Raw genomic sequence first — 24,525 nt, forward strand, 5'->3', positions numbered from 1 at the left:
GTCAGACAGCCCCCTGCTTCTCCTGGTTCTCCCGGAACAGCCCCCTGGTTCCCCTGGTTCTCCTGGGACACCTGCCGCGCCTCCGTGCGGCAGGCCTTACGTGATCCAAGAGTGGTTTCCTGAGGAAAAGTTGAGTTTATTTGGAAGGAAATGGGAGCCTTCCCGTGAAAGTTGCACTGCTTTGGTCATTAATGATGAAGAATATCAGCTATGAATTACTTGTCTCTATTTTTATATATTACAAATGTGAAGTTTTTTTCCTGTGCATTTCACCTAATTCACACTATTGTTGTGAAGTTTTGTTGGATGAATTCTGGGATTCAATTAATGTTGTTAATGCTCTGCCTGTTAAAAAAAGATTACATGAATATGCAGATATAACAGAATACAAAAGAATTATCAAAGTTACCAATATTTTTAGCTGATTATTTCTAATGTCAGTGAATGGAAATGATAGTTTCTGATGACTCTGACCTTAGGAATACAGAAATCATAGGGCTTAGTCACTTGCATTTCTCTCATTGACTGATGGAAGAAAGTAATGATTAATTTTGTCTTATCACAGAAATGCCTGGAGTTCTAGTTCCTTAAAAATCGTCTAGTTCCAACCCTCCTGCCGTGGGCAGGGACACCTTCTACTAGACCAAGTTGCTAAAAATCCCATCCAGCCTGGTCTTGAGCAGTTCTAGGGATGGCGTTTAACCCCAGCTGGCAACTAAGTACCACACAGCCTTTTGTTCAGTTCCCCCACCCCAGTGGGGATAGTCATAAAGAAAAGGTAAACCTAATGAGTTGAGATAAGAACAATCTAATAATTGAAATAAAATATTATAATAGTGATACTAAGTATGCAGATAGTATGATTAATAGGAGGAATTGTTATAACGAAAGGGAGAGACAGTAACAGAACCCAAGAGAAACAAGTGATGAACATCATTGCTCACCTCCTGTTGACCAATGCCCAGCCCATTTCTGAACAGAGATCATCCCCCCACTATCCCAGTATTCCTTTGGCCAGTTTGGGTCACCTGTCCTGGCCTTGCTCTCCTCCCAGCTTTCAGTTCAGCTCCTCAGTAGCAGAGCATGAGACATTATAAAGTCCTTGACTGAGGGTAAACACTACATGGCAACAGCCAAAACACCAGGATGTTATCAACATCATTCTCATACTAAATCCAAAACCCACCAGCATTGTACCAGCTACTAAGAAGAAAATGTCCCACCTAAAACCAGGGCATGCATCCACAGCTTCTCTAGGCAATCTGTTCCAGTGTCTCATCACCCTCACAGTAAAGAATTTCTTCCTAATAGCTAATCTAAATCTGCCCTCTTTCAGTTTAAAGTAATTTCCCCGTGTCTTGCCCTTGTAAAAAGTCCTTCTTCAGCTTTCTTGTAAGCCCGCTTCAGGTGCTGAAGGGCACCCTGGAGCATTCTCTTCTCCAGGCTTAGCAACCTCAACTCTCTCAATCTGTATTCAAAGGAGAGGTGCTCCAGCCCTCTGATCATTTTCCTGGCTTAGATGTTTTCTTAATCTGAATAAACTAGTAATTGAGCCAAATTAAAGTGTGAAAAGTACTTGTCTATGGACTTGGCTATGAATCCTTGTCAAGTCTCTTCAGTGGTTCACTGTCTTTTGCAACCTCCAGTGCTTCATAAATTAATATTTAGGTAATACATATTTAAATGTGGTTATAGTTATGCTACTATGCATAGTATATGTAGGGCTTCATTCTTTATTGCATACCGTATGCTTCTTAGAGTACTGGATTCCTAGTGGTATTCCCTCTTTTCCTTGCCCTCCATTACAAACATTTTCTTTCTTCTGAACAATCTCATCTTTCATTCTGCCTATATTAAATTTCTGTAAGAAACCCAAAACTAAAGTGTTGGGGAAGATGAAAGTTTGGTAAGAAAGTTTGACAGGTATGTAGGCTTGGCAGAAAGATCTTTGAATGTAGAAACTGGGGATGAGATAGAAATGAAAGCAAGTTTTGATATAGAGTAAAAGATGTTTTGCTGAAACACTGATCGATGAGTAACTGAGAAGGCAAAGGTTGGAGATGAGTTGGAAGGAGATTTTTAGGAGTAGGACAAAGGTATGTGACTACAAACAAAGACATGTTTTCACCAAGTAAATAAATCTCAAGAAGAGCATAAGTAAATAGAAAACATGTCTTTACCATAAAGAGAGATATGGCAGGCAAACAAGAAATGTTGATGCAGCAAGAAGAAGAAAGGTCTGAGAATTTCCCATTGTAAGCTTAAATTGTAACTTACTTACTCTTGTGATTGGACAATAATGACTGTAATATGGTGATGGTAGTAGTTATGATAGGCTATAGGCAAATGTAAAGGTATTGTGTATGGTGCTTATTGGTTGTTATGTATTAAGATACTCTGCAAAGAAAAGTATAAAATGCTTTGTAACTTGAACAGAAAGCGGTTTCAGGTATGCCTACAGCTGGAGCTGGCAGCTGTAGGGCTGGCTCTGGTTACCCACTCCCTGAAATGCTGTAACTTCACCTATGCAATAAACAGCTTTCAAGAGAGCCACCTGAAGTCCAGATAGCCTTCGTGAAACATTCTCCTATACTAAAGTTTTTAAAATACAGTGGATGCATTACCTCAATGAATCTTGTTCACTGAAAGATACTGATCTTGTAGATTTAAAAACTTGTGGAAACTGAACTGGTCAGGTAAAGGCTGAAAGTGTGAAACTGAAAAGGAAATTATGGTGATATTTTAGTCACTATATTTTAACATGGGAAAAGGAGATATGCAAAATAGTTTTCATATAATGCTCCAAACTCTTGATGATTGCCTTTTCCTGAATTCTGCATTGAAATTCTGCATTCAAAAGCTAATATTGCTAGTCATTGCAATAGGTAAAACTGGGGAGATAAGGGCTGCTTTCTTCTTGTAATTTGGCAGTATATAAAGGCTGGGATTGTTTTCCACAGTCCCTAATGCCAACTGTAAATTTACTCTTTATGTAATTATTATTCGCATATATGAAACTTTGTAAAAGAATAAGGGTTTGAATTTCATGGTCTCGTAAATTTCATCTCATAAAGCTATAATGAAAAGTATGTCCTCAGCTCCCAAACCCAACGAATTTACACCCAGCTGACTAAGTGAGCACAGTTTTGTTTTGGTAGGGGAAGAAATCTGTTCTGACGTAAGAATAGATTAATTTACACCACTAAGTTATACTTTAATTTCTGAACAGCAGGTTTTATAGAATAAATTCCCTTTTCTGGAAACATATTCATGTCTTTCATAGTCAGAATAGTGAAGAGAAACATGGTAATGGTACTGTGTACCAAATTCACTTTATATTGTGACACATGAAAAATGCCTGTTGGAGGAGAAGAAGGAGTGCAAAAGAAAGAACTCTCAGCTTGTAGGGAGAATATATACACAATTTTAAACTACCAGAAAATTCAGGCTTAAATTACTATTTTCAAATGACCTTTTTGAAGAGTGAGGCACAGAAGCTTTTAGGACTCAAACTGATTTTTTGTGCTCATAGAATTCCAAGCATACTTGCTGTTTCTCATGTCCCTACTTTGCACCTGTCTGCTATGTTGTGCATTGAAATATATTCACAAGGTTATTCTCACAAACTTTTTTCCATGTCCAGATCTAGAATGACAGACTTCTTTTGAGGAGTGCTGCTTTCAGCCTTGTAAAATTTGTCTTGTTAGTGAGGCACCTTAAATAGGTTTTTGAAGGTCTCAGCTTTAGCTGCCTGTGGTGCACCAGCTCATCTCAGTGCAGTTGGCTGCCCACAGTACATGTGTGTGCATCTGATGTAGTCATCTTAACACTCTTTGTAGTCCGTGCGGAGAAACAAATGTTTCTGGGTCATGACTTCACCACAAAATGTACAAATGACTTGGCTTATTTTTAACATTAGAAATCTCTGTTTCTGCCCATTGGTAATAAAAGGAGTCTAGACAGCTAGCTCAGTTGTAGCCATCTAAGCTGTAGGTTTCTGTAATTAAGAGGAGATAAATCCTACATCTAAAATGTTACTGAAATCCTGAGGGATTATGCTTGCTTATGTTCTTAAATTCTCTGAAACGGTTATAATTGGGAAACATTAATAAGCTCTAAAATGTTTTTTCAGCTCATTCATGTTATTTGGATTTGGAGAATTTATAAGATTTTAGCTTCTAAAATCATTTAAAAGTTAGAGTTTGAAGGAAGAAATCATGCTACATTTAAGTTTCCATGTGCTTTTGACATAAAGTATTTTAAATATTTATTATTTTCAGTATTGTTTTAGTGTTTTGAGTCCATTTGAAAAAAATATGCTGAAGTTATTGTTAGGCTTGTTGTAGGAAAAGCAAGTTCTTCCCCGAGTGTGTCCACATTACATATCTTTGTGTATTATGAGCATAGGTTGTTTAAAGATGACACTGTGGAGTAGCCTTGGTTTAATATACATTTTTACAATAAAAACTGCTTAATTGGAACACTGAAGTGATGCTTCAGTTCATCTTGATTATGTAGTTGTCCTATTATCATTGTTTATTATATACACAAATGACGTTGTGCTAGGCGTACCAATTAAATCGAGTTTATTTTATTGTTGCTTAATGTTGTGGCCGTATGTGTCTGAGCTCAGCCCAGTTCTGCTAGAGCACTTGCAGCATTTTGTGCTCCATCATAATGAGTTCATATCTTGATTTCTGTTTTATAAAGCAGATGAGGTTACAAAGATGTGGTTAATTTTTTCGCCTTTATTTGCACTGTGTAATTGACAGACGAGTTGAAGTAAAAATCATGGCAACAAAATGGTTTTTCCCTTTATGTCTTTAAGGACAGATCATACTCTTAAATTTAGAAGAAAAAGCATTTTATTGATATTTAGGGCTGTTTGAGGATTTTTTAGCTGTGTAGTAGTGGTGAATGGCAATTTGTTTCTGTCCTGACAAGTCTTCTTATTTTTAAATAAAAATTTCACGTGTGAAGAAAACTGAGCCCTGGAATGGCCTGGAAGTTAAATGAATTACAGTCTATTTTGTGTCTTATGCTATTAATTTTTTAAATTATTTTTAAAATTCAGATGGCAGTGGTCTGAATAACAAATGAGTGTCGTGTTGTAAGCAATAAGGTTTTGTCTATGATATTTGCAGCAGTTTTCTCCATTATTAGCCATGAATTTCGTGGCCAAACTTGGAAGTCATGCCTAAGGTCTATAATTCTTTGACATTAATGAGTATTACTCCAGTGTTGAATTATTTCAAATGAGTTTAGGTTTTGGGTTTTGTTTGAGGTACCCTATAATTTTAAACCATAGCATAATTTAGCTACCTTCTCCTAATTTGTCTGTGACTTGCTTGTTTCCAAGGTCAGTCAGAAAATTGTATGTACCACTCAGAAGAGTAAATTATATAAAATTCACCTCCTTTACCCATAAGCACCCCTGAAAGACTTCTTAAAAGCTCCAGAGCTGAGGATTCACCTGTACAAAACGAGTAGCTCATCTTTTGATGAATGGATGCGGCACACTCTGTGGTTCCTCTTGGCAGGGGAACCCAGAGCTGGCACAGGAAAATCAGTGGACATGGTCCCAGGAGCTGTCGGAAGCTCATCCCAAGATCACTGTGTTTTTTATTCAGGAAGCAGTCTATTTTGATGTGACTGCAAGTTTAACTCTACGTCTTTGTAGGATAATCCTGTTCGGGAGGCCACTTCCTCTAGTTCACATGTACTAATGTGAAGAATAATGAAGGGATCATCTCTATACTTCAGCTACAGAGTGGAAATTATTGTTATCCCTGTCAGCACGTTGTTGACTCTAGTGCAATTCTGGCATGGAGTAAAAAAATAAAAATAGTATCCAGGAGTATTTTTTTTTTCACTTCTTGAGACTTAATTTGGTGTGCAGCAATGAAAGCAACTTCTGTGCACTCAGGCTGGGCTGTTCAGTTGTCTGTGGTTAACGGGGGAAAAAAAAGAACCATTGAAGTAAAAGGCAGAAAAGCATCTTCTGACAGCCAGGAGAGTGCTAGAGGAGGAGAGAATGCTTTTGGGCCAGTGGTGGGCTTGGAGAATTGTCCTTGTTTCTTGAAGATGCCACTCGTTTGACCTCAGCTTCCAGATTTTGCCAGCATGTTATCAGTATGAAAATGGGGACCACTGACTAGCAAGGTGCAGCCCTCTTGTGGAATTGCAGGTTTTTTGGAAATAGGAGATTTTATAGCATGTTGAAATTACCTTGATGAATAGCCTTTCATGGCTCTAATGAATGTTTTCTTTTTTTTCCTATAATAATGAAATATTTTAATTCTTTATGTTTTTTAACCGATAATATGAAACCTTTGACCTTTGGAATGAAATTAAAGATAGGCAGTTTCAAACCAAGAAGAAAATGAACCAAAAAGGTGATCATCTGAAACTAGTGGGGTGGACATTTTTCCTATTTTGTGGGAATTACTTCCTTTTCACTTTTTGACCATGTCAAAAACAATGTGGGACCTACCAGAAGAGTATCTTGTTGTAGTTAATGGTGTAATATGATGTTATGACCTAACTAGAGTGAAACAATGCTGAATGACCAGCATTTGTATATATAAATATATATGTGGCAGGTTTATTTTTGAACAATTTGGTTGGAATGGAAAGGAGGTATATAGCCATTTTGGTTATTATCTGTAGTAACATAACAATATAAAAGCATGAAAATATCACATAAGAAAATATATATGAAAAATAAAGAAGAAGAAAGGATAAGAGTAAATAGTGTAGAGGAAAGATACCACCACCCGTGGATCCAGCGACCAGACTTGATTGATGCAATTTCAGTGTCCGAAGTGATGGTTTCAATGTTGATCTGTCAAGGGTGGCAGAAGCTCTTGAAACATAAACTCGTAAGAACATAAAACATAAATTCAACTCCCAACTTCAGTGGGAGTTGAATCCCTTCATTATTCTTCACATTAGTACATGTGAACTAGAGGAGCTGGCCCCCCAAACAGGATTAACCTGGAAAGAGGTACAGTTAAACTTGCATGTAAAGACATTCGAAACATCTGCTCAGCTTTGGGTGGGAACACCCAGGTACCTTCCCTGTGGGGCCGGTTTTACACTGTCTGCTGCAACACTGTGGACCATGCACAGTGTTTTGGTGGAAGGCCCCAGAAATGAGTCCGGGGACATTTCGGAGGTCTTTGGTGGTTAAGACCTCTTCTAAGACACGACCCTTGTTGTCAGCGTAGTTGAGCCAGTTACGTCCCGTCAGAAGGGATGAAAACCTTCAGGCCTATGTGGGAATGTTTTGATACCTCCTTGGGGTGGGGCAGGCACAGTTTTACACCTGAGCCAGTTGTGTAAAGGAGGGTTGGTTTGCCATGGTCTTTCTCCAGCGGTGGATGCTCACCTGGGCTGTTCTTGCACAGATCAGAGGTTTTGCTGCCACACACCCAAAAACCTCTCCTCCTCTCCTTCAGCTGGGTGGTGCAAACCTGGCTTCAGCAAGGCACCCGCAGCTTTTGCAAATGGCCAATTCTTTGAGTCATTAACCCTTAACATTTCAGTTTCTCTGTATGAGCTGCTACATCAAATGCAGCTGCAAAACAGGACTGGCATGTTGGTGGATTAGGATAGTGCTTATGAATCAGATTTATCCTGGTTCTTTCTGTTATCCTGTATTCCTGCTTATATCAAAGGTCTTCAATGAATCTTGGACCACATCTCAGTTCCCCTTGGTTATGTTACACAGAGCGGTACAGGACAGTTCATCGCTCCTTTTGTAATTATTTCAGCAGGTGAATAATTGCTCAGCAGTCTTCCATGGCTGGGATCTTAGCAGGTCTCAGCACCCTCTCCCTCCATGAGAGCTGGAAGCGTGGAATGTCATTCTTGTGTTGGAAATCTTTAGACTCAGCCCTGTTCGACAGTGTTGTTAACCCACTGTGTCCTCTGAGTACTCTTTCTTCCAATATCAGTTTGTGGATTGAGGGGTTTACACAGGGAACCTGTCACCAGGTGGAATCTGTTGTTAGGGTGCTGAGCCCTGCTTCCAGCAGAGATTGCAAGGCATTGCTGGTTCTCTCCTTAACACTGAGTAATCACACGAATGGAGCTTTGGATAATTCTTGAACCTTTCTCTTTCTGTCAGACATTTTGGCATTAGCAGCTAAAATTAGACTGGTGACTCCTTTCCGCTCTTGGCCAGGTACTATTCTCAATCAAGGAAAGTTTCTGGTTTGGTTCTAAAACTTTTTTCTGCCCAACCAGTGGTGTAATTTCTGTGCTGATAGGAGCAAAAATATTATTGATAAAACTCTGTAGCTGCCAATATGCTTTCAGTGGAATATATTTGGTGGTTCAGCACTTCCTGAGAGCAACAGATTGCTGTGCAATTTTTGCTAATGCACAGTTGGCCACCATCCCCATATTTCTAATAATGTCATCCGGTGTGTTATTTTCTAGAAGACTTATATAGCAGTTTCTGAGAGAGCAATTGTCCCTTTAGGGAAATGGTGAAAAACCTTAATCAACTCTTAGAACTTCTGCTTTTCGATACACAAACTTCTCTTTTCCCAATCAGAAAAGAAATTAAGAGAGATGGTGATAGTGACAGTAACAGAAAGCAAGTAAAATATCTGTATATTCTCCATAAAATCTTTAAGAAGTCCATTCTTTCTGGAAATGCATGCAGGAATCTTGCTATTTGTCATTAATTATCTGTTTTTAAACGAGATCTTGTGATTCCAACAGAATGACTTCTCCAAAAACTGTGCTGTGTCTTGTTCCTAAGAAGAACTGATTGTGTGATTTGTCCTGCTGTTGGGGATTTTCTCTAACAGAAGTAATTTTTCCAGAAAAATTATTCTTTCTCTCCAGAGTAAGAATATCTCCCTAAACTCATTCAGTGTAAGGCACTCCTACTGTGCAAGTGAATCTGTATAAGATGTTAAAGAGGAAAAGGCCTCCCTCAAACTCCAAATTTCATTAATTCATTAATTAAATTTATGTCTTAACTGTTATAAGGAGGAATGCTATTTAAGATTCTCAAAGCAAAATTAGGTAATGGTTTATGTGGTTTATGTGACTTACTTACATCTCCTTTAGAAAATAGCATTTTGGAATGTTCCAGTTGAAAGATCCTTTTACTTGTACTCCATTGTACTGTTACCTTGTGCACTAAGGTTTTTGTTATGCTTAAAACACATAGTTTTAAGGATAACAAAGGGACAAAATAGTCCCTTTCAAAACAAAATGAAAAAGTGACTATCTTTATTTTGGTAATGAGTGGTGAAAAAATGCTACCAAAGTAGCATTTCACACTAGTAGCATAGTGGTAATATGTCAGTGGTCAGACAGCAAACTTTGTATTTTCTTCGTATTTTCTTTGTAATAGTATGTCCTGTAAGGAGAAATAAACAGAGTACAATAGATAAGAAGGTATGGATGGTGACTGATGATAAAAGGCACCTGAGCATTCATGTAATTCTGGAATAAATACCACTCCCTGACCCATACTGGAATGTTGGTCATTTTGCAACTTCTGTGAGTGTAATTTAAAGGAAAATGCTAATACTGACAAAGCATATTATGAAGCAGAAAGTGAACATGGATTTGTCCTTAAAAGGAAGATTGATCAGAAAGCTTTTGCAGAGTAGTCTCTGGAGGTACCAAAATTTTAAGCCAGCAGTGTAAGACGTTTTTCTGCCTGCCCTAATTTATCGTTCTGCTCTGCAAAGGGACTTTGTAAGAATGGAGCTTGACAGACACTGTTTGAGTAATATCTGGGTGAAATTTCTATTGATGAGATAATCTGGGAAACACCTTTCAGGTTCAAAGCCGAATATTTTGGATACCTTACTGTTACTACTTGATCTTCTTTCAGTGTGTTTCTACGTATTTAATTTTATTCACAGCTTTGAAGGCAGTTCAATTACTTGCATGGTTTTGTATTTGTAAACATTTCCTTTGATGTATTAGGCAAGCAAGTCTTACACCAGTTAGCTGTCCCACAGAGGTGCTAATCCTTTGAGACTGCGAGAATCAACCTCTGCTTTTCACAGAAATTCTAGATATGAATTGAAAAGTTGTGTAAAACAGATTTTCTTCGTAAGAAATTTTGCAGAACATACCATTTAATGTATAACTGCTTTAAGTAAGTGGCATACATAGTATAGTTCCATTTCTAAAGGCTTACTATTTAATTAGCTTTAAAAATGCACTGGTAGCTTAGATTAGGTGATTTTGCCCTGACACGCAGCAGGGATGGAGTGTTTCAAGTGGAGAAGAGTAGCTTAAGATATAGCTGTAGGTAAATAGATCCCAAGGAATTTTTGCAGTCTTGTCTCTTGTGCTCTTACAATGTGAAGTGTTAATTGGCAGCTGTGTCTTAATGGACAATGTGCAAGGGTTGCACAGGGATTGTTTATGTATTTCAGAAGTATTTGAAAGGTGAAAGAAATACTTAAAGAGCAGTGCCTTTTGTAAATGTCCCTGATGGATAAATGAATATATGATGATTTATGAGTTACTATCCAAAGTCAAGTAGAACCAAAGGAAGAAATCAGCTTAGTGATAGCAGATGATCTGGGGAAAGGATGACCTAAAATACCTTTTTCTAAGCTGTGCTGCAACTATTTCAGAGCTGCTCAATGCAACTTACTGTAGTGCTTAACCTGCAGTTTTGTTGGATAACGAGAAAAAACAGCATTGTGAAAAATGTGTAGATGTCAAGGCTAGGGCAAAAGTGTAGGAAGTGATTTTTTTTTTTCCCATAATTATTCTGGGAGTGATATTTTTTCAAGAAAAGAATACATTAAACAACTGGATGAAAATGGTGTGGAATTAGGAAAAAAAAAGTAACTTTGCTGATTAGATGGGCTGGTTATTATTAGTTGGTTTTAATTTCATTTTTTCCTTCTCTGCACCTAGGTCCTGTGCTGTTGCACATGACATAATCATCTGTTTAAATATTTTGTTTCCCTGACTCTTATGATGCCTTTTGCCCCATCCTCACTGTTTGTAACAGAGTTTATAAAACTTTCTTTACTACCTTACTAGCCACTTGCATCACTTTGAAGCTGTCTGCCTAGCTTTCTGCATGCTTGAGGCTTAATGTGGACTTAAAAATTCAAGAGCACCAATACGAGGTGTCCAAAATCAAAGACAACCTCAGAGTTTTATCTTTTGAGCACTGGGACCTTTTGGCACACTTTCAAAAATTTATACGTATTGTGTTTAAGTATAAAGAACCCCAAACGCATTCTTCGGTCATGGGTTTAGAATCCTTTTGGGGGGGAGGGAGTGTCAGGGTGGTTTTTTTTGAGGTTAGTATTTTTACTTTTTTCATCTTTGTTTCAGTGGAGATAACATTTGCATTGAAAATTTCGCTAGGATAAGCCTATTTGAAGTGCTTACTATTTCCACAGTTATTCTCAAATACCAGCTGAATTTTATTTTTATAGCTGGAGTGCAGCTCATGTATGTTCTGTTCTCACATTGAGCAGAGATGCTTGTATTTCTGTTCTCCTTGATGATTTAGGAATGCACTGGAAATAAAAGAATTGGTCTCACTGTTGAACAGTTTTCACAGCCAAGAAAATATTGTGCATCATTTCCTTAATGGAGTCATAGTGAAGTAACCTTTTTGTTTTCTGTTTTTCTAATGCAACAGAAATCAAAGATGGAAGAGAAAATCAAATTTCATATTTGAAAATATCAAAACTAGCATTGGCTTTTGCAATTATCCACTCAAAACCACCTGGGAAGAGTTCCAAAGAATACATAGAGTACCTTGCCAAAACTGTATCCGAACAGGATTTTGGATGGAAATGGAAAGTGGAAGTGCTGGAAGCTGAAGTTCTTCGATTACGACAGGAACTTCTTTTGAACAGGATCTCTCCAAGATTCTGCTTGGAAAATAGTAAGTTACTCAAATAATTTCTGGCTATGTTGCAATAGCAAGGAGCCAAACAGCTTTCATGTTGCCTTTCATGTACCATTTCTTGTACCTAGATGTGGGAGTCTTCAGTGTACAGTTTTTTGGTTTTTTCCACAGTTCTGAGGTTGTGGAACACTTAATTTATTTGTAATGGGATTGTGCTTGAGAATTTGATGCAGAATTTACATATTTAACCTTCAGAATCAATATGTATTATACAAAATAATTGCAGACCAAAATTGTCAATACAGAATGTTACTCTATAACCTTGGAGCTACTAGTTTGTAGGAACTAGTTTGTACTTACATTTGGAACATGTCTTAAAGACATACTGCATATTTTTAACCACCCTACAGATGTTTAAAATCAGAATTTAAGCTTAAAGTCTTGGAAGCGTTAATCCCTAATATGTGTAACAGGAAGGTAGGGCAGGCAAAGAACAGTATATCTGTTGTTTCTGCAAGTGTACTGAGACTGTGGGTACTGTGAATGTTTTTTATGGCATATAAAATATTGTGAGTCTGATATTATTGGATTCAGGAAAGCATTTATTCAAAGAAGATAAAAAAAAAAAAAGATGGTCTCAAACAGCGCTGTTTCTCTGACTTGTGCGTGTGGAGTGAGTCATGCTCAATTCAAGATATCAGTGGCACTGTGTGAGCTTGGAAATCAGGCAATGGAGGATTTCTGCAGTCTCTGGGGAGATACTTTCCTGGGAGATGGAGGTCAAAATGCTCTGGGCTGAAGGAAAGAGAAAGTTCACTGTTGAAGGGATCTCTAAAATCAAGATGTATAACTAATTGCTTTATGACTTGAGATTTTTAAAAGGTTCCCTGGTGGAAAACTTGATAAGGCTTTACCACACTGCTTTTGTACTGAAACAGTAGCTTCTTTATTGCCTTGTGAAATGATCTCGAGTTTGTAACGTTGACTGATAGGGGGATCATTAGACTTCAGCTAGAAGCTCTAATGGTTTATGTATTTTTGTATAATAGACCTTTCGCTATAGAGAAGTGATTTAATGACCCTTCTTACTTCATTATTGTCTGGGTGTCTGTTTTCTGCAACATGTTGCAAATATGACATATAAAACTAAAAGTAACTCTAAAGATGCAGCTTCCCACAGGTGTCTTATGTTTTGAAGAACTGGCTGCATATGATCAGGAGAGATTTATAAACATCTAATGTCTGGAGAGAATATTCTGATTGTGGATTAAGCAGAACACAGCAAACACTATCAATTAGCAAAACATAGCAAACAAAATCAATTCATTTTCAACTTCCATGTTCTAAGTCTAATTTTTTTAAAGATTCTCTAAACTCTAAATTTTAATTGTGAGACAGGCAAAGAAAACTGTCCCTGGCAGATAACACGTCTTGCAAAGGATGTTCATTTTCATTGCCCAAGTTCCACTGAAGATTTAAACTGTGCTAAATCTTTTCTAATTTTAGATGTCTTATACCTGTGCTAAGTTTCTGCTGAGTGTGCATTCATGATTACAGTTCCACTAGAGATAAATGCTGGGTCATGTGCATTTGAGTAAAGAAAGGTTGTTACTGGTACCTGATCTGTTGGTGAGATCTACACACTCCTCAGGAGATCAAGTTGATGATGTACATTAATAGTAGAACACCTGTGGTTGACATGTATGGGAAGATGGTCATAGAAGCAAGGCCTACCTGAAATAGGGACCGCTACACCACTGGCATCTTCTGCCCCAAGAAAAAATACACCTTTCTCATGTGTTGTGCCCGTTTTGAGATTTTTCAAGCCCATGGAGATTAGAATCTAAAGGGTGGCTACTGCTGAAATACAAAGGCACAAAGAGTTTGAATCTAAGTTAAGAGAAAAAGTGGTAATAAGCGGTGTTTCATCTTTTCAAGTGAGACTACTATAGATCCATCAAGCCATCCTTATGGATGATGATACTAGGTTTACCACCTAATATCACACCAAAGGTATGCTCTTTAGGGCTGAGGGTAATAACTAGGCTTGTTCTTAGCACTAAGATATCAAGGATCCTTTTCCTCCTCCACTCATTTCTCCAGCCTCATTTCTGGAGTTGGTGTTTTGCTTAAAATAATGCAGCCTTTTAAAAATATTTCAAACCCCCAGCTTTTCTATGGCTTTCTTGTGTTTCGATTAACAACTCTTTAGATACAGGAATATCTGGGTTTCACAAAATTCACCACCAGAAAATCTCATGCAGTAAGGATGAGACTGCATTTATTTCTGCTGGTGCCTCTTGAGAACTGAAGAGTTTGAGTCCTTCAGCCAAGGTTCACTTTGCAGCTGTATCTTCTCTGCTTTGCATTCCGAATGTGAGAGCTTTCCTCTCCCACCTGCTGTTTGTAATAATAATAGTAGATCTTTCAGGGGCTTCAGTAATGATTAGAAACTGCCCATGGAGTTTTATTTCCCTGATGTGAGAAATCTGTGAGCTCTTTGAAGCAGTGGTACCTATTTTCCCCCTCCACGTACAGTTGAACACAGTATGGATGTGCAAATACATGAAGGATAAAGAACAGAGAATGCATTTTTAAAAGGTATGGTGCCTAAATTTTTTTGTCCCACCTGAATAATTCTTTGTCCTCAGAGACACTAAAAAAATTGTCAGTTCCTAACTTAGGGGGAGAAGCCTGCTTTGCTGCAGGTAAACTGCTTGGTGGTATGAGTTCTTATGGTTTAATGTGTTTTTTATGAAAGCGCAGTGGTCTGTATTCACTGACTGCGCAGTGTCTGGAAGTTCCTTATTTTACTTACTGTTCAGTTGTCTTTCTGAATACAAGGACTCTATTCCTTCGTAGTGCTTTTGGCTGTATGCCAATCATCTGAGGCGGAGGAGAAGCAAATCTTTTTGCAATTATCTGTTATTTTTCACCTTGACAGTATTGTCCTGACAACTATGCCCATGGGTAGAAAACAGAAGTCAAATTTCATGTTAAATCAGAGTTTCTTGTCTTTCTTTGATCCAAATTTACATTTCACAGAAAGGAGGATAGAAACTTCTTGGTGTTACTCTTAAGAATAAGCATATAAAATGCTTGAGCATTCTGTTGTCACTTTGCTTTGGAGCAACATGAAAAGATAAAGGGTCTTACAAAGCATCGATGAATTGATAGATTAATGGATTTAAGCACCTGTCCTCTGAGACAAATTCCTTCACTGTTATCAACTCATAAAATCAATGATCATATTGTTTCTTGGCAAGCTGTGTTAAACAGTTCTGAAAAGCCTGCAGCTGTTACTTCAGCCCAAGAAGGCATAAATGCAGTACTCTACCCTTTTTTGGCCAAGCACGTATTTTAGGAATGACAGTTTAGAGGATAGATGTTTATTGCCTTGGTTGCTTCAGGCTGATACTCTTGAAGGTTCCAAATCGATTGTCCAGGGTATATGTTTAGCAAAGCGTGTATCAAGTATGTGTTCTCTCTTCCTTAGCTTCACCTTCAAACTTGGTTCAAGTTACTCACTTCTTATGTGGTGGGTAGGAATTTACTGAGCTGCTTGCTCCTCTAATTAAAATAAAAACGAGATTCTCTCCACACCGCACCTTTTTAGAATTAGGTTAATCTTCCTTTTATAGATCATTTACAGTAGAACTTCTTCTGCCATGCCCTGGAGTTCTCTCCTGTTCTTAACCTCCACAGTAGCATGTCTGCCAGCCACCCTACCACAGTGTGTCTGTGTGTTTAGGGAAATGCTGAACTCTGAGGGGGAATGTGATTAATGTGAATGTCTGATTTTTAACTGTATGCTGAGGCTGTGTTTCACCTTTCAGGATACTGTCCTCTAAATTCTATTCTCTGTGTCAAAGAAGCAGCTTGTATCTCTTTGAGTAATAAGACCCAGAGGAAAAAAAGAATTTTGTATCTCCTGCTTCACTCCCTAACTTGTTATGGTTCTTTAGGAATTTAGTTGTACATGTGTAAAAAAGGAACAAATTCCTTTGTAGATTAGTGTGAATGAAGACACTTCAGTCTCATTTCTTCTCACTGGGAGCTTATAGAACTGGAACCAGCCAGTTCAACAGCTGAAGTAAAACTGATAATAACTAATACAGAACTACTGTTTACCAGCAGCCTTGGTTTGGGCCACAGAATTCAGCCTTCTCTTCCCTTTCCACTTCCCTGTAAGTCATGGCTTGGGAATTTCTTGCTCAAAATGGAGAGGCAGAAACTCTGGGTGCTTATGTTATACCCCAGGATTTCCTCGACAGGCAAAGATAGGATCAGGTAAGTCCTGCTCTCATAATGTCAGGAACAGTGATGGCCAGTCAAAATATTTTCTGAGTAACTGGATTTCAAACTTCTGAAAGGGCAAAGCTCTCCATCATGACTTAAATAGTGTACATGTGATGTTTCCTCTGCCTCCTTACATTAAAAGGAGTGGTGAGAGAACATAATTGATAATAGATTTTTTTTAAGCTCATTTTCAAAGAGAAACCAATCAGATGAATTCAGAAAGGTCAGACCAAAACATGAAGATTTCCTCAGTAGATATGTTATCTGCAGCCTCATAAAGGAGTCTTCCTTGTTAGTGGAGATAACAGCAGTCCACATCTGACTGAATAGTAATGATACAAACACATTAGTCTATTAGGAGAAATTATTTCCCTCCCCAGAAGGTAGATGAAATAGTGTGAAATCTGTTGTGAATAGCATTTAGCAACAATTTTAGTTCCTATAACATGGCAATAGGGTAGAGGACTATAATTTCCAAGTTATCGTGGTATGTTTAAGGAAAAGCTGTTTTTTCAGGTTGGTGTGTTCAAGTGAGCTGCTGTTACAGATTGCTATGTCCTGTCATCACTTCCCCCCCCGGTATTTGAAGGAGTACCAAAGCACGACAATTGAGGAGGAGCTGTCAGTCTCTGAGGGGTATAGTTTACTTCTTTCTTTTTCTATCTTCCTTTTTCTAAGGTGAGAGGATTCTTCATCGGGCAGCAGTTAACTCTTAATTTGATGTTGCCATGGAAAACAGTTCTGATTATTTTTGTTGGGTGCTTAGGGATGTGATGTTTCTGCATGAAGACATTCTACCTCCCTATTTCTTGCCTCCCCCCCCCCCCCCCATTAAAAATAGGTGTCTTTCTCTCCATACAGATCCATAAGGGCAGCCCAGTGTGTCATCTCAACATTTTTTTCTCTAAAGCATGGGGATGTCAGACAGACAGTACTTCTGAAATGTCATTTGACATCTTAAGTGTACTGGTGTACTCCCATGCTTCTACCAGTGGCAATAGTGCAAGTAGGCAGCATGGCAAGGAATGTCTCACAACCTAAGTATTTTATGTTTTTATGAGGAGAGCAAAGAAATGAGAGCAGATCTGTGAGATGGAAAAAATGAAGTTAAATTGTGTTTAGCACAGATTTACAGGAATATGGCTCTTGGAATATGATGATGAGATAAATCTGTTCTCCGTAATTGTATTGACACGATAGGGAACTTTATGAAAGCTGAGGCCTTTTCAGGATAATTAAATAAGTTAATTTGCAATCTGGAAAATCACCAGCTGGAATGTAATGATTCACTGAAATCTCGGAATACTGCTCCTTCCATGGATAACAGGTCCGTTTTGGTTGTGGAAACTTTCTCCTTTTGAAAGCAGGTGCTGCTTGTCTTATCTGACGGCATTGCTACAGCTGTTCTAAGCACATACTTGGGGCAAAGGGACCCAAGAAGCATCCCTTTCTTTCCAGATTTCTGTGTAAGGAACCCATTCAGAGGCAAAACCAACCCAGTTTTCCCAGCAAGAGAAAGGGCTTGTTATTATTTTAATAATTCATTATAAGATGGATAGTGATTTTTAGGAATAAGGTTCATAAAAGCAAGTGGGATTCATAATTTAGTGTAGGTTAATTTCTTTTCTTCTGGGTAACAGAATGATAGTTTTGGAGAAAACTGAATGTATATGGTAAAAACAGGTTAAGAAGTGTGGCCATGGCAGTTGGGATCCTTTTGCCTTTAAGTCTGCTGTGGGAAAATAAGGATCAGTCAATGTTTTCCCTGGAAATACAGAATCACAGAATGGTTGAGACTGGAAGGGACTACCGAAGATCATCCTGTCCAAGCCTCTTGTCAAGCATGGACACCCAGAGCCAGTTGTGCGGAACCGTGTCCAGACAGCTTCTGAGTATCTCTCAGGATGGAGATTCCACAACCCCTTTGGGCAACCTTAACCCAACTCAAACTTAGAATCTAGTTCCTCAAGCAGATCTTTGTTTGTGTCCTTCTGGATATATAAACAGAAAAGCCAAGTATTTATACCATGTTGTATTCAAGAAAAGCGATGTTTTTAGGAAGGCACACTTTAGCTGACTTGCTAAGGAGTCCACCTCATTTCAGCCTTCATCTCATTAAGTTGCATCCAGATCATTGCGGTCTTCGTTGGCTGCTATGTCCTGTCTCTCAGCAAAGCTCAGTTTGTTTCATAATGGAGAGCACTTTTAATAAGACATAATGCTTCCAGTTCAGTACAACCAGTTCAGTGAGGTAGCCTTCAGAGGTACCATACATTAATTCATTTAGTATTTTGAAACGTCGCCTATCTGGCTTAGAACTCAAATTTCAGTCACGTCATTGAGATGGTCAATATTGTAAAGCTTGTCAGATTTTTTGTTGTCAAAGCTGCTTGATGAGCATTAGCAGAGCCAAATCCGTATGTTTGTTACCTGATTATTTATCATTTAATATCTTTACTGCAAGTACTCTTTATTTGACTCGAACTACAGAAGATTTGTGCTGTCATCTACAGAGATCCCTTAAAAATGAGTGTTTCAATCCTCGAAAACCTTCTCAGTTCTTACTGAATTCTAAACATTTAGATGCTCTATTTAAGCAAAATCCCTAACAAATTGAAGTATATACTTCTAAGCCTTTAGAGATCATATAAACCTAGCATTGACCAATTTGAGAATTTTAGATACTCAGTCCTATATTCATTTCTGTGAAATTATCCCTAAATGGGATAAAATATGTCAGCATGCACCTTTAGAATGAAAAAGCACCTTGCATTTAAACAGAGGACCTTTCTTTTCCAAGCCAGTTATAAAAAAACCCCCATGGAGATGCAGAAGCCAAGTGTGGGATACAAGGCTTCTAAAACTTCTTTTTTTGGAGAATTCTAGAATCTTTATAATACTTTGGCATTATTATTTTGGAATAATGAAAATAGAAGTTTGGCTTGGTTCCAGGTCAGGACAACAATGAGGTGTTAAACACATAGTAGTTCATAAGCGGGGGAGAGTTGTTTTTTTCCTCGGCCAGTCAGCTTGGTTAGTAATGAAAGCAGCAGAATAGAGACAGTTACACATGAAAGAAAGGCAAAGAAAACATATGGGTTTTGAAAGAAGAGAATAAACTTGATTCATTGTTCACGGAAAGTGCACTTCAAACAAACCAATCAATGAAAATTAAATGATGAATAACAGAGTCCTGAAAAATGTAGAAGTGGACATAATTTCACTTACGTTTTTAATTTCCTTTTAGAGGTTATTGACTGAACACCTACTTGGAAAGCAGAATGCAGTATCATCAAAGAGATTTCTAAGAATGTCTCATTTTTAATTGTCTCTTGTTTTTTCTTTTAGAAGTGGAACTGAGAGTATCAATTGTAACTGAGTTTTAAGATAACTTTACGTGTCTGATGTCAATGTTTTTTATTTTCAAGTGATAATCCATGTGTCTGCTCAGGAAATGAGAGAATATAAACAAAGTCTAATGCTTGAAACTGAAGTAATTTTTTCTTTGCAGAACTCAGATCACCTCTTCACTTTATTTCTTACCTCTGCCACCTTCAAGCCTCTTTTCTGTTCTGCAGTCCCTGTTGGTGGTGGAACTGCAGGTAGATTAAGTTTTTCAAAAGACTTGAAGATCATTTTACCATTTCACAGCAATTTCATGAGTTGAGGACCCTTCTTCAGTTTTTAAATTTTGAACTACATGTAGCATTTGGCCTTTCTCACTCAAATGTGCTCCAGTCTGTGGCAGCCACTAGCAGAGTGTCTTAAGGAAGCATCTTCCACCACCCCTGCTCCTGCTGCATGGATCTTATACAAGCTGTCTCTTTTACTCCACATTGGGTAGGGAGAGAACGAATGTGGGACATTGAATTGCCTTTGGTGTTTTCTAGAGCTCTGGTTCCTCAGAACTAGCTGAAGACTCCCCCTTCTCTAATCATGGGGCACGTTGCCATCTCACTGCCCTGATGAAAGCCTCTGTTTTATGGTCCCACAGGGGTATGTACATCTGAGTTCTAGTGCCTGCACACCTTGCTGACACGCTGCTCAATATGTAAGTCACTCCCTCATCCCTTGAGTGGCTTCTGATTTTCAGGCCATGCTCTTTCTGCAGTAGTGGATATGTGTAGAACCACGTGAGTTCTTCAGCCTTTGTGCCCCAAGACTCTGTGGTACCACATCTCGCTTTGTTTGGGGCTCAGGATCTTGCTTTGTTTTTCATCTCAGGATCTTAATTTAGTAAGGAGCTAAAGTCCTAAATAGGAGTTAAGAATTTAAATATTTCCTGAATTTGGTGTGACAAATTTAAGGAGACTGTAAAATTGTTGATGACCAGATATTTCATTACTTACGGTGGTGTAAATTTGGTGTCGCTTTATCACACACACTAAATTTTCGTATTTCTTGTTCCAATACACTTATAGTCAAATGTTCTTGAAATTACTATTTACAGATTCTTGTTAGTCTCAGGCAGGCTTATTTTAAAGGCCATTGCTTTTATTTTTTTATTTTTGTACTTGATAACCACATGGTGTGAACATCAAGACTGCTTTCTCATTTAAATAGTAGGTAAGTACAAAGCGATGAGTTTTGCTTCTTTCAAGAAATAAATTACAAGCTATTTGTAGACATTCTCAGGGGAATAATGAGTATTTCCTGGTGGATTTTTTTTTTGTTTTTTTTTTTTACAAGATAACTGCCACCTCCTCCCCAAATGTCTGGAACATGTAAATAGCTTAACAATTTTAAGTATTTTAGATGGAATTACTCATTTAGATGGAAATATACTGCTATTGGGGACTTACTGTAACAGGGTTTTCCGGACACTCGTCATGGAACAGGAGTTTGATATTGCAATGAATAGCAATCCAGCCATAAATGGAACATTGTCTCATAGTAGAAGGAGTGTTTCATTGAATACCCTACCTCTTACATTTGGGAACATCTTAAGTTTTTCTTCTATGGATATTGCTGTACTATTCTTCCTTTTTTCTTCTCTTTTCTTTCCCTTTCTTTCACCTCTTCTGTTTTTGGTTTGTTGTTTTTTTTTTTTTTTTTTTTTACTTCCACAAGAGAATCAGCAAACATACATATGGGGTTTTTGCACATAGTTCTTGCTTTACTGCTTCTGACTTCTGACATTAAATCCTCATGAGCAATTTTCATGTTTTCATGGGATTGAGAACAGGAACAAAATACCCACATAGCAGAACTCACTGTAGATGGATTCCCTGGAAGGGAAGCTTATTTTCCTTAAATGGAACCAAAAACAGCTTTCATTTTTTTTCTTCTGAAATGTGTTTTGCTCAAAATCCTAGGGAGAGAAGACATAGAAAATGGATGCCTGTTCTTGTTCGTCAGACCTTGGGAAGTGTGCTTTGCTTCTTTTCTTGCTTTCCAAGTTTGGATATGCAGGGCATTTGGAAACAGTGTTAATCTTTAAAATGCTAGGCTGGCCTTAAATGTCCAGCTTTTCCTACCTCCTGGAAATGGAAGTTGATTTTCCTACAGTTAGACCTCTCATTTTGAGTCAGTTGGTACCAATACTGTGCAATTTCAAATATGTCTGAATGTTAAAGATGTGAAACTCAACAATAAATAAATAAATAAACCACATTTCCAGTTTTGATCTCAGTAATAGTACTCTCATTGGTATTGGATGTTTTCAGAGACTGAACTAATGGTCAGAATTTAATTTGAAATTGTGAATTTAATGAAGTCTGTATTGAAATTTTTGAGTAATGTTTTATTAACATACGGAATATTGTAGGTTGCTGCCTAGGGATGTTCTCTGTGTTAAAAATGCTTTTTTTAACTGTCTATGAAATACAACATTTATTTCCTGTGAGGCCAAACCATCTATAATTTTTAAAAATTAATAAGAATACAAAGGCAGAGGAGTATGGTACTGCTTTGGATTCTTGTGGAAAATGTGAACAGTGTAGGCATGTTTTCTAAGAGTGAGAGGGGAAGCAGTTTGTGACTCTGTCCCAGTAAGCAGGGCTGAGCCAGGAGTTGGTCAGATGGGGTTCTAGCCTTGCCTTGTGGCACTGAGATGTTTACCTGTGTTGGTCTTCCACTTCACTTCTCTGGCTTGTTTTGACTGTGATCTTTTGGCATAGGTAGCATGTAGGACAGGTGTCTTTTGTCACCTGGAGCTGAATTTATGTTGAGAGGCATTGCCTTAAATGTATTTAATGTGTGAAATGGGATGAAAGAGATCCTACAGTAGCGCACGAAAGTAATTTATTGGTGTGAATGTACTGCATACCTCTTGTAATGTAGTCTGTGTGTCTTTGAAGGAGATGGTGTGAGATAGGTGATGACTGAAGAAGCTTTTGATTCCAAATGTTTCTCTTTGTTAAATAATGAAAAAATCAAATCTAATGTTCTGTTCAACTTTGACTGTTAGAATTTCTTACCTGACTGGGGAGAAAGAGCACACATAAAAAAGAATATTTTGTTTGATGCAGTTATAGGAACAGACTTTCACTGCCTCTTAATACCAGTCAGAGTTTTTGAGAATAAAAGCAGTAAAAATGTTTGGAAGACCAGGAATTTACATGCATTTTCTTCCTTGTAAATTAATGGGAGTATAGATATTCACTTAAATTGTTCGGTTTATGTCTACTTAAATTATATATAGGAAAACTGAAAATTTCTGACAATTTTAAACTGAAGATTACTGTTCATATTACTATGAGCATAAAACATCTTGTTCACAAATAGACATTAACTTCTGAAATTTTTTACTTTAATTTAAAAATACGTTCTTCCACAGCTAAATTCTAGTCATGGGAAGTTCTTGGGGAGCCAACATAGACATGTTTACATGATTTTTGCATGGAAGCAAAAAGGAGAAAGTATATATGGCACTTTCAATAAGCATGCGTTTAAGTATTGCACAAATGTAACTGTGATGTTTGCATTTCAGGAAAACAGGATACGTCTGCTGAAACTCTTCTGGGTCGGGAATCTATAAACCCTACAAGTTACTCAAGCCAGCTAGAAGACTCTGGATGTGATGTCTGTAATGACTCTGCATTTGATTCTTTAGGCATAGCTTCAGATTTTCACCAATCTGAGCATAATGTCAACACTTCTAAACATTGGTTGGAAAGAGTTCCCCCACTGAACCTTTGCCGTAGTAGCAAAGAGCAATCTCTGACTGCTCCAGTGCAGTTTTTGCAGCGTTTGCTTGAAATAAGAAAACTGTCAGAAGGAGGAATTCTTCAAGCAGACTTCTCAGAGCTTGAGAATGATTCTTTCACCATATGGAATTCAGTGTCTCAGCTGCTTGATGGACTGACTGTTTTTTACAAAAGTCCTAAATTCCCAGCTCCAAGTTTCCTTACTGAAGGAGTTTCTGTTTTGATCAGTTTAATAACTGATACTAAATTATCTAATCATGTTTTGAAGAAGTGTTTCAAGAAGATGGAAGAATTTAAGAAAAATCTAATTCAAATTATTTTAAGAAATAGGAGTGTCAATAGGGTAAGTTTGAAATGTTTTCTATCTTTCATATCCCACTTCCATATGCTGTAATATTCTCCTGGTTTTATGCACTTTTAAAATACAAGTTTGTCTTATATTTTGAAGAGTACTACTCAGAGATTTTTGTGATTGTTCTTTTCTGCAGTATGGACAATAAATGCTCTGAAGCACTTGAAAAAGTTCTTGCTCATGCTTGCAAGAAGTTCTAGCCTATTCCCAAGTACAGGACCTTTAAATAACTGATAAAAATGCAGTTTAAAGCAACTTCATAGAAAATACGAGGGAAAACCACATTGTTCCTCTTGCTTTATGACGATATACTATAGATATTCATTCATATGTAATGAATATACAGTTTTTTATTCTTTCTTGAGCATCTAGATAAAATAGTTCATTTGCTTCAGATATCCATCTTCCTCTAGATACTTGCGAACTGTGTTTTAAAAATATATAAGCAAATGAGTGAAGAGTTCAAAAATAATATATCCCCATGACAAACAACAAATAGGATTGAATTGCATTTTGTTTGTATTCATCAGTGTGTATTGTTCCATGTATCATCTTGTTAATTTCCTCATTCAACTGAAATATCACTGGTCTGTCCTCACAAGATGCCCTACAGGTAATGAATTTCACTGCCTGTTTTAGGATTTTTAGTTTTCATTCTGGCTTTTAGAGTTAACTTGGAACAGACACAATGGTGGTATTGTTTGACACTCAGACGTACCAATCTAGTGTCCCCATGTAGGCAACTACACTACCATTAGAGCAAATGAAGATCTTGTCCCTGTAATTCTTGGAGCCTAAAGAATGCTCACTGGGTACTAGGTCCCTATTTTAGGATAAATTCTGAAGTTGCCTTTAGCAAA

At 37.6% G+C, this 24,525-nt stretch overlaps 1 protein-coding gene across 1 annotated transcript in view; it reads left to right on the plus strand.

Annotated features, from left to right (window-relative positions):
• The first annotated feature begins 691 nt into the window (after positions 1 to 691).
• Positions 692 to 24,525, plus strand: part of MEI4 (meiotic double-stranded break formation protein 4) — a 76,757-nt gene continuing 52,923 nt past the window's right edge. The window contains exons 1-4 of the mRNA XM_008640208.2: positions 692 to 778; positions 5,541 to 5,689; positions 11,652 to 11,902; positions 23,097 to 23,656. Coding sequence (XP_008638430.2) covers positions 692 to 778; positions 5,541 to 5,689; positions 11,652 to 11,902; positions 23,097 to 23,656 — 1,047 coding nt within the window. The remainder of the gene's footprint in view (positions 779 to 5,540; positions 5,690 to 11,651; positions 11,903 to 23,096; positions 23,657 to 24,525) is intronic.

This window comes from Corvus brachyrhynchos, unplaced genomic scaffold (assembly GCF_000691975.1).
Source record: "Corvus brachyrhynchos isolate BGI_N302 unplaced genomic scaffold, ASM69197v1 scaffold87, whole genome shotgun sequence".
Taxonomy (NCBI): Eukaryota; Metazoa; Chordata; class Aves; order Passeriformes; family Corvidae; genus Corvus; species Corvus brachyrhynchos.